The 10,964-nt window shown below is 41.0% G+C and overlaps 1 protein-coding gene across 2 annotated transcripts; it reads left to right on the plus strand.

Annotated features, from left to right (window-relative positions):
* Positions 1-1,950: 1,950 nt before the first annotated feature.
* klhl26 (kelch-like family member 26) lies at positions 1,951-10,326 on the plus strand. 2 transcript variants are annotated; one of them, XM_030132669.1, is made up of 3 exons: positions 1,951-2,203; positions 6,699-6,887; positions 7,235-10,326. In XM_030132669.1, the coding sequence occupies exons 1-3, from the start codon at positions 2,130-2,132 to the stop codon at positions 8,814-8,816; spliced, it is 1,845 nt and encodes a 614-aa protein (XP_029988529.1). In that variant the 5' UTR covers positions 1,951-2,129; the 3' UTR covers positions 8,817-10,326. The 2 variants fall into 2 exon arrangements, with proteins under 2 accessions (XP_029988529.1, XP_029988530.1); XM_030132670.1 differs by having other exon boundaries at positions 6,699-6,881.
* Positions 10,327-10,964: the final 638 nt, after the last annotated feature.

The raw sequence follows: 10,964 nt of genomic DNA on the forward strand, positions 1-10,964 counted from the left end.
CATGTTTTCAGATCAAATGCACTGACACCTAGGTAGCTTTTCCTGTCCCAGTTTTCCTATTTTTGGCCCCAATGTTTGATTGAAAATTCTTTAATTTTGAGATGGCTCAGAGCAAGAGTGTAATTTTTTTGCATTTATCATCATTAGGTCCATTCTGGGGGAATATGTGTAAATTCTCTTTTATTATTGGGTCTAAAAAGCTGGCAAAGCACCAGATACCAAAATAAACCCAGTTTCATGGAAAGACACATATTTTTATTCAGTAATTTTACTTTTTTGCCCTAAAACAAACAGAAAAATTTGGAGTTGTCCTTGTTTATAGTGATTATACTAAAATGAGACTGACCCAGCCTGTTTGGGCTGAATGTGGCCCCTGAACGAAAATGAGTTTGACACCTCTGATGACAATGGATGTTATTGTTGCGTTACCAGTTAACCTCTGTGTTACATCTCACAGGAGATAAATGGAATCGACGGGGATAAAGAAAGTTGCAGGAAACACTTCATACACCGATGATGATGTTACAGAGTCACCACAGGGGTTCTCCTGTGAGACTCTGAACTGTTTGTTTCCATCTCTGCATTTTCATTAACAGTGTCATCGTTTCCCTGGTGTCGTGACTGCTGACTTCAGTTTCTCTTCCATTTTTTTCTTCCACAGGCACCTGTGAAGGGGCACGTACATGATGTGATGAGTTAGTTCAGTTCTGTTTAAATCTGAGTGAATCTTCAGTTTATGAAAAGATAAGTATCTGTAGTCTGTGTGCTTCTCCACTAACCGGTGCTTCCTCTAACATCCTCTGCCTTGTGCTTGGGAGTTATCTGATCATTATTTAGTAAACGGCCGTAATGAACCTGGTCCTCATTTGACATTATTGCACCAACGCTAATGTCAAAGGTTTTACTTTTACTTTTCTGGGTCTCAGTAGGAGTTTTACCTGAAGTGGCCGATGAAGCTGCAAAAATCTGAATCCTGTACGTTAGTGGTTCTCAAACTTTTTAAAGCGGAGTACCCCCTGAAATATACTTTTTTTTTTTTTTTTTTAAACCAAGCACCCCCAACTCTTGCTGTATGGAGCCTGGGAAGGGACATGAAAAAAACAAACAAACAAAAAAAATGATTGCAAAAACTATTGCACTATAATACAATACTTTTAAACTATTGCATTTTTTTTTTTTCTTCATGTCCCCTCCCAGGCTCCGTATGCTTCAGCATTTTTGATTGAAAAAAAAGAAGACGCAAAATTTGTTCCTGTGCGAAACTTTCTAAACAAACAACATAATATTTAACTGTAATATATATATATATATATATATATATATATATATATATATATATAAACACACATTTTTTTTAACTTGCAACTTTCTTTATCCCTGTCGATTCCATTTATCTCCTGTGAGATGTAATACAGAGGTTAACTAGTAACGCAACGATGACATCCATTGTCATCAGAGGTGTCAAACTCATTTTTTAAATTTTTTTGTACAAAATCTAAACTGAAAAGTGCCCTCTTTCATTGATAAGAAAAATAAATAAATTGGTCATTAATTACTAAATGAACATTTCATCAACAAAAAAATATTACTTAGCTACTCATATAAACTCATTTTGAATCATATGAAATAGAAATGTTCTTCAAATGTTACCAAAGCTTAAACAAGTTGATTGAGAATAAAACTATTATATGAATGTATTTATTGGGTTTCATATTTCAGCATTAATTCCCATTATTTATTTTGTATTCAGTATATGTTGACTTATTTAATTTAATTTTTTTTTTTTTTTTTTTTAAGTACCCCCTGGGCTCCTACCATGTCCTTTGGGGGTGCGTGGCCCACTTTGGGACCCCCAGCCCCCTCTGCTGGGCTCATCAGGCTTCATCTGACCCGGTGCAGGTGCAGCTTTGTCGCCCCCTTGTGTTCGTACACCGTCAGTACAGAGGAAGGACCCCCACCGAACAGCCGGCCGGTCGGGTAGGTCACCTCCGTGTTTACTACAGGACCGACGGCAGACGTCTGTGCTCCTCCGGCCGAGCCTGAGAGCCGGGCCGTAAGTCCTCCTTTCCCCCACCATGACCGGGCCGGCGGCGCCACTAGCCTCCTGCTAACACCCATGAAGATGCCCTATGCACGGGGCTCTGTGCGAGAAGATGGCGGAGTCGGACGGTGGGGATTTGGCTTCGAAACATCCGCAGAACAGGTGAGCGAACCGGGAAGTCAGTCGGGAAGTGCCCGTTGGGTTAGCCTGCTTTCCCCGTGGTTCCCTCTGGGGAGGCCCGTCAGCCCCGGGTCGATGCTGACAGCCCGACGCCGATAAAGGAGATTCGACGCCGGCGTTTGAGTTTAGGAAACGACGAGGATGTGTGTGGGCCTCCGGGTGTTTTCAACAAGCAGGAGTGGAACCTGAGAGAAGATGAAGAGAACTTCTGTGTGACCAACTGACATTCACAGACATCTAACTCATGTGTCTTTACTGCATATTTGCTCTGGTTTGGGCCAAGCATTTCTTGTATATTTTGGTTGGTTAACATTGTACTTCTAGCAGTAAACATAGTCATTCAAAGTAACATGCAAACATTAGCTAAAGCTTGTCAACAACAACAGCTAAAATGAAGAGTTACTAATTTATTTTTGGTCATTTATTTTTAATAACTGATGCAATTTTTGTCTTAATCAAATCTGAACTTCAGGTCAATAATATCTAGAATCAGATTAGTTATACTGATATCATTAGATATTATGGAGCAGTATAAATTTTTATTTTATTATAATAATATACTAATGTTATAAACTGTTATTTCTCTCAAATGTATCCCTTAAAACTAGTTAATAGATTTCAATGTTTGACAAATCTCCTGTTTATTAATCATCTGTAAACTGTAGAAAAAAGAATAAAAAACAGAAAGATAGTGGGAAAAAGAGGTCTTAAAAATCCCTCAATCTCAAAGTCCTAAGCAAAAGATCCAAAGATAGCCTGTCTACAGGGGTGTATAAATAGATTAATTGAATTTGCTTAGTATTTTTATGGCTGTTGACATCTGCAGGAACAAATATCTGCAGAACTGTAATACACAGAGTTGCTGCATCATTGTGGATTTAATTTAATTTCACGTACTGTTACTGACCTTATTTTGTCCTGTATTAAAACAACCGGCCTTTCTTTTATCTTTTGTTATGTAGATGAAATTTGATAATCTGCTTGTTGTTTTGTTAGATATTTGTCATTCATCAAACAGAACAGGTCACTGTAGGACACACTTTCAGAAATGACACGTCTGTTATGTCAGTGCAGACAGTCTGTCCCCCACTTACCTGATGTCATTTTCATTCACTGTGGAAATGTTTTTACCTGATGTGAACTGTAGTCGTGATGTTTCATGAGCTCTGGTTTAGTTATTTCTCTTTCTGATAGCAATGATTTAACTAAAAAAATTGTTATGTGAATTTCCTTATTGCAAGATCTCATTTCACACCAATAGAAGAGACCTATAGGGATGTCATAATTATTAAATATTAACCTAGTTATTTAATCTGTGATGATTTTCTATAATTGTTTGGATCAATTCCATTCACCTGCAGAAAAACAACTTTGTGAAAATGACAGAAATGCTAATATTTATAGCAGAGGTTGCGCTAGACATTTTTATTGACAGACGGTCGTAAAAATTCTGTCATAACATTATTATCTGTCATTTCAAATTTTTATTTTTTAATGATAATGAGATATATTTAGTAGCATTTAATGTTCAAAAACATCTCACTGATGCAGCAGCTGTAGTTGCTGCTGGCTGATAAACCAACGTGATATTACGACTCGCATAATTATATACGCCACTTTTAATTGGTGTGTTATCTGTAGACATTCTAAGCTTACTTTGTGTATGTTCATACAGTGTCAAATCCCATGCACTGAGGGTTCGGGTTCGGGTTATGTGAACCACAGATCTGGGCACAAATTGACATGCCATCAAATAACACATGAAAGGTAGAAAATGTGTACATATAACACACCAAATGCCATCAGAACTGGAGTATTCCTTGTTTGTCCGTCATCCTTCAACGCATCAGTCCCTCTTTTTTCACCACGTGTATCAATGCCATCACATTTACTGAGCTTTTTAAAATAACTAAGGAGACTCGGCTGTCTGCACAGTTTGCGTTAGCAAAGTAGCATCTAATTTAGGCTAAAGTCAGCTAAATGATGTGACTTGACACTGATTGATTAATATGCACACTGGCCATTTGCTGGACAGGGGGTCTACTACAGGTGGACTAACTGGACAGGGGGTCTACTACAGGTGGACTAACTGGACAGGGAGTCTACTACAGGTGGACTAACTGGACAGCGGGTCTACTACAGGTGGACTAACTGGACAGGGGGTCTACTACAGGTGGACTAACTGGACAGCGGGTCTACTACAGGTGGACTAACTGGACAGGGGGTCTACTACAGGTGGACTAACTGGACAGGGGGTCTACTATAGGTGGACTGACTGGACAGGGGGTCTACTACAGGTGGACTAACTGGACAGCGGGTCTACTACAGGTGGACTAACTGGACAGGGGGTCTACTACAGGTGGACTAACTGGACAGGGGTCTACTACAGGTGGACTGACTGGACAGGGGGTCTACTACAGGTGGACTAACTGGACAGGGTGTCTACTATAGGTGGACTAACTGGACAGGGGGTCTACTACAGGTGGACTAACTGGACAGGGGGTCTACTTCAGGTGGACTAACGGTGAGTCATTCGACTGCAGTACTGCTGTTGTATTCAGCGTAGAGGTGAACAGTGGTGCTGTTGGTTCTGTACAGGTAGGATGTTGTTATGGAATGTTTGATGCCTTGTTAAGAGAGACGGACCAGCGATCCTGTGAGCAGGTTCTGTTCACAGTGTTGTGTGAAAACTTTCTTTGGTAGATTGCCCTCAGTATTTTAATCTGTCAAAATGACGGATGGCCTTCAGAATTTTCCGTCATTTAAAAAAAAAAATCCGTCAATGGGTATGGTTACATGATGTTTTTTAAATCCGATTTATTTTTCCAGAAGAAATTAATTCAGAACTAAAGTATTTTCTCTTCTGTTTCCATGGAAATGTTAAACCCGAATAAAGGTTTACATGAGGCATTAATGAGGTAGATAAGTGAGCAGAAGGGTTTGCGCTGCAGTGCTCACGTTGCCTTGTTCTGGCAGCCCTTCTGTTAGCTTAGCTTAGCCCTTCTGTTAGCTTAGCTTAGCATAGTCACTGCATTCCCATGGTCACATGTAGCCAGTTTTTTAAAGGTGATTTCTAGTCTTTTTTAAGTGATTTTGTGAAATCCGATTCTCCCTAATTATTTCTTTAGATCTGCGACTTACTGCACTCATACAATCTTGGGACTGTTGTGTTGACGGAAGTTGGAAAATCTTTTTGTTGGAAGGGATGCATGCGCTAAATTAGCTTTGCTTTAGCGTTTTCGCTTTGCATTAGTTTTTATTTGCCCAGATTTTATTCCTGCAGTAAGTCACATGACCATGATTTGAGCCTCAGTTTGTGATCATATTGACCCCAGCGGACTAAAGGAATGATTAGGGAGAACTGAATTTACCGAAATCACTCATAAAATACTACAAATCACCTCTAAAAGCCTGGCTACGTCTGAGCAGAGGAATGAAGCCATTATGCTAAGCTAGGCTAAGCTAAGCTAACGGAAGGGCTGTGAGAACAAGTCAATCGGTGCTCTGCAGTTCAAACTGTTTAGCCACTTATCTAACTCATTAGTGCATGGCAAATGAATGAATAAAAAACCAGGTGTTGAACTGTTCCTTCAGGGTTTTCCAGGCTGGTAGATCCCATCAGAATAGCCCACTGGAACGCTTTAGGAAGACTAGACTGCAGTGCATATTCTTCCACCAGCGCAGAATGTGTGCGTCATCGCCACAGGACAAGACACTGAGCATGTGCAGAATGGAAGGAATAAAGTCCAAACGGAACAAAGGGTTTACATGTCCAGGAAGAATTTAGACCGCATTCAAAAGGGGATTAAACCAGTGATTTTAATCGGGTTTAAATTTAAACCTAACTTTTCTTTTTCAACTGGAATAAGGTGTTTACATGGGCATCTGAAATAGGATCTAACGTTTAATCAGTTTAAACCAGGAATAAAAGATGTCATGGAAACGCACGGATTGACGGAATATTTTTGGTTAACGCGACCTCTGATTTATAGTTATAATTTACAAATTGGGTCCTGTTGTTTCCGAGGTGAATGTCTATTATTTAACTTGTATCGGTCTGATAAAGTTGACTGAAAAACGGTGATTATAGTTATTTGTGTCGCAGTTAATTGTCATCTTCATGTTGCAGTCATGTTTCTGTCTACAGTGATGATTTTTCACAGTGAAGCGATAAACAGAGCCTTTCTATTCAGAGCAGAGTTATTTTTCTCCTGTGGGTAGATCTCACTAATGCAATTCTCACTAATGTAAAAACACTTTACACTGCAGAATGCCTTGGCTCTTGCTCATTATGGCACATTAGATTCAAATTCCATTAAAGGTTACTCTGTGTATCTATGCTTTACGTTAGTTCAGACTAGATGTTAGAGATTGACAGAGAGGGTTCCAGTGAAGGAATTAAGTTCATGAAAATTTATTAGTACATTCATAAGCGTATGGTCTCTGGATGTAACATTGCCTTTTTTTTTTCCCCCAGTATGGCTAACAAGAATCGCACTCTCCGCTGCACATTCTCCGCCCCGAGCCACAGTGCCACTCTCCTTCAGGGCTTATCAGTCTTGCGGGATCAAGGTCAGCTTCTTGACGTTGAGCTGGCCATCAACAACGAGCGCTTCCACGTCCACAAAGCTGTGCTTGCTGCCTGCAGTGATTACTTCAGGTCAGTGTGAGTTTTTATCCATGACAGTTTACTCTTGAATTCACAGATCATCTCTATACTAAGTCAGATTTATTTTGTACTGATGGGGGCATATTCATAAAGGTCAGTAGTGGAAGGAGTCTGTGCTTTTCAGGACCTTCTAAGAAAGTACAAGGAATTATAGATGTTTTCTGAGAATTTCCCCCTTCATTATTATTATTTTTGTTTCTTTTGGAAGGACGTTTAGATTTCACAATCATTCACAAAGTTAGCCAAGAGAAAACCCCGAAATGTGGTGAAATTAAAACGTCACAGGAAAATAGCACAACTTCTATGAGATCCTCTGATTTGCTGACTGGTTTTTATTGTTACAGAGCGATGTTTACCGGAGGCATGAGGGAGTCAAACCAAGACACCATTGAGCTGAAGGGTTTGTCCGCCCGAGGGCTGAAACATATTATCGACTTTGCCTATAGCGCAGAAGTCACTTTAGATCTGGACTGTATTCAGGATGTCCTCGGAGCAGCTGTTTTTCTCCAAATGGTCCCTGTTGTGGAACTTTGTGAAGAGTTCCTCAAGTCTGCGATGAGCGTGGAGACCTGCCTGCACATCGGACAGATGGCTACCACGTTCAGCCTGTCTTCCCTTAAAGAGTCAGTGGATACTTTCACGTTCCGTCATTTCCTCCAGATTTCAGAGGAGGAGGACTTCCTGCACATTCCCATGGAGCGTCTTGTCTTCTTCCTGCAGAGCAACAAGCTGAAGAACTGCAGCGAGATTGACCTCTTCCACGCTGCCATCAGGTGGCTCCAGTATGACGAGTCCCGTCGGACTCAAGCCAGCAACGTCCTCTGCCACGTTCGCTTCCCGCTAATGCGCTCGTCGGAGCTGGTGGACAGCGTTCAGAAGGTGGACATCATGGTGGAGGACGTACTGTGCCGCCAGTATCTCCTTGAGGCCTTCAACTACCAGATCCTTCCCTTCCGACAGCACGAGATGCAGTCATCGAGGACGCTGATCCGCTCCGACGTCATGTCACTGATCACGTTTGGTGGGACGCCGTACACGGACCACGACCGCACCGTGAGCACCAAAGTCTACTACCTTCCCGACATCGCTTCACGCCAATTCAAAGAGCTGACAGAGATGGAGAGTGGGTGCAGCCACGCTTGCGTCGCTGTCCTCGACAACTTCGTGTATGTCGTTGGAGGTCAGCATTTACAGTATCGCAGCGGAGAGGGGGCGGTCGACAGCTGCTTCAGATACGACCCTCATCTGAACCAGTGGCTGCGTATTCAACCCATGCAGGAGGCTCGCATCCAGTTTCAGCTCAACGTACTGAACGGACAGCTCTACGCCACAGGGGGGCGCAATCGGTCCGGCAGCCTGTCGTCGGTTGAGTGTTACTGCCCAAAGAAGAATGAGTGGACTTGTGTGGAACCATTAAAACGCAGAATCTGGGGTCATGCCGGGACCACCTGTGGGGATAAGCTTTACATCTCAGGTGGTTACGGCGTCTCCCTGGACGACAAGAAAACCCTCCACTGCTACGACCCGTCATCCGACCAGTGGGACTTCAAAGCTCCCATGAATGAACCCAGAGTGCTTCACGCCATGATCAGCACCAGGGAGCGGGTTTACGCCCTGGGCGGCCGCATGGACCACGTGGACCGCTGTTTCGACGTGCTGGCGGTGGAGTATTACATCCCGGAGAACGATCAGTGGACGACCGTCAGCCCCATGAGGGTGGGCCAGTCCGAGGCCGGCTGCTGCTTACTGGACCAGAAGATCTACATCGTCGGAGGCTACAACTGGCACCTGAACAACGTCACAAGCATCGTGCAGGTGTACAACACAGAGTCCGAAGAGTGGGAGAGGGACTTGCACTTCCCAGAGTCCTTTGCTGGCATCGCTTGTACACCCATTATACTTCCACAAAACACCACACAACGCTAAGTATCTGACCTGTCGACTGTGAACATCTGATTCCGTGTGCTCTTCCATCTGGTGAACATCATGTGAACTACTGTGTCTCTGGTGCGTGATTCATTAAAGGAACAACCTGAGCACCCACTGTGGGCTGTTATTTTCCATCCATCACCAGGAGGTGCTGTGGTACAGTAACAACATTAACGTGAAAACACTGGATGTTATGTAACCTTTAGTTTTCACCAAGGAAAGAACTAAAAGGTCGTAGACTTTTCTTCAGTGTTGGAGCTTTTTGATGTGTCGATGCACCTCAGAGAAAAGCCTTTAATGAAACAATGATCAGAATTTTCAATCAATGTTTTCAGGTTTTTTTGTAATTATACTTCTCTCCTTACATAAGTTGGTTGAACCAGATGTTATAAAGTGTTACGAATTCAATCATTAAGGTTAATAATTTACCAGTCAGATGTTTTAATGTCTATATTTCACCAAATTAAGTATTTGGGTTTTTTTTTTTTCAATTTAAGCAGTGATCAGTCGTAAGAGTCACCTCTGAAAAGAACTATAATCTCTTTTTAGGGCGAGTTGACATCTTGATTTGATTTTTTATTTGAGTTTTTTTTTTTTTTTTTTAATTTTTCCTTGCAAAGGTCCAAATAGACACAACCTTTTAACTGTCGGACATTTTGATTGTACAGGATTTTAGCCGTTGTGATATTTTTTAATTTTTTGCTTGTTATAACATTATTATTTTAACACAGAAGAACACAACAACTGAAAACCTTACCGTTTTATATGCTCATGTCTTCTCAGATCTTACCACTGACTACATATCACTGCACAGTAATGATTGCACAAATACACACAAACAGCGGATGTTTTAACTTTGAGTCGGTTATTGCACAGTGTATTAATGATGGCCACTGCCCTTGTGCTTTCCTAAGCCAAACACCCCCCCCCCACACACACTGACACACTAACTGTTTTCTGTGGACGTCTTCCGGCAGCTACATAAATCATTCATGTGTTTGTCTGTTGGAATGTCAGCATGTTAAACAGATGCTGCAGTTCATCATGTTGACATTAAATGCATTTGTTTCTTTGGCCGACACAGAAACACCAAACCCCGCTGTAGGAAATGAAGTTTTTACCTGTGAGATACTGCCCTTTACAAAAGTACGAAAGATAATCAGTTGTTCATTTCTCAAACGAGGCGAGGCTGTTTTTATTACGACCACATTCCTGCACTTTTCAGAGCAGTATTAATCAGACGTGTGATTCTGCTGCTAAAGCTAAAGATGTAATGTACGAGGAAAGTTCTCATTTTTCCCGGTTAAATGTGACCATCTTCATGACGTCGAGAACGTGTTGAACCCTGTTTGCCTTAGTGTGTCGTCGTTCCGTCTTATACCTGTACCTGTAAAAGCACATTATGATTGAAGTGCAATATAAATGAAACTGCTGTAGTCCAAGGGGAATGTAGACATTTGTGTAGCTTTATGTGCATCCTTTATTAAAGGTGTATTATGTTTAAAAAAATAAGTTTGAGGTGCTGCTGTTTTGTGGGCTGGTGCCTTTTTACAACATGTTTTCTGAAGAACTGTGTTACATTATAATCACATTCATAAAGACATCATCACAGTACATTAAAGCTACAATGAATCTCCCTTTTTTTTCCTTTTTTATTATTTGATTATTTATAGGATCTAGAATCTTCATTGAATCTCACACTGGATGAGCAAAACATTTTTAATGAAAACAAGTCACTTATCACAAATCCACTAATAAGGATCTTTAACACCAGAGTCTCAGAAATCTGGACATTTTCACCTGTTTATTAAACCATGAACTTGTTTCAGAGTAACATACACGCTGTGATCCACCAAAAAGTGTAAATCAGCTGAAATTTTGTTTATTTTTTAAATTTTAGTGGATATTTTGTTTGTTGAGTTTATCATTAATAATTAGTGCTTATTCGAATCATTTTTATGCTAATTTAATGCATTTTTTTTGGGGGGGGGGGGGGGTTGTTTATTATTTTGTTGTTTTTTCTCTTGGATTATTATTACTATTATTTTTAATTTCATTGTAGAATGTTGCACTTAATTAACAGTTGGTTAATATATAGATAGAAATACTGTCCAATACAATACTGAGCCTGAACTAATGGTTTCA

The sequence above is a fragment of the Sphaeramia orbicularis genome, chromosome 4, assembly GCF_902148855.1.
Source record: "Sphaeramia orbicularis chromosome 4, fSphaOr1.1, whole genome shotgun sequence".
NCBI classification, from domain to species: domain Eukaryota; kingdom Metazoa; phylum Chordata; class Actinopteri; order Kurtiformes; family Apogonidae; genus Sphaeramia; species Sphaeramia orbicularis.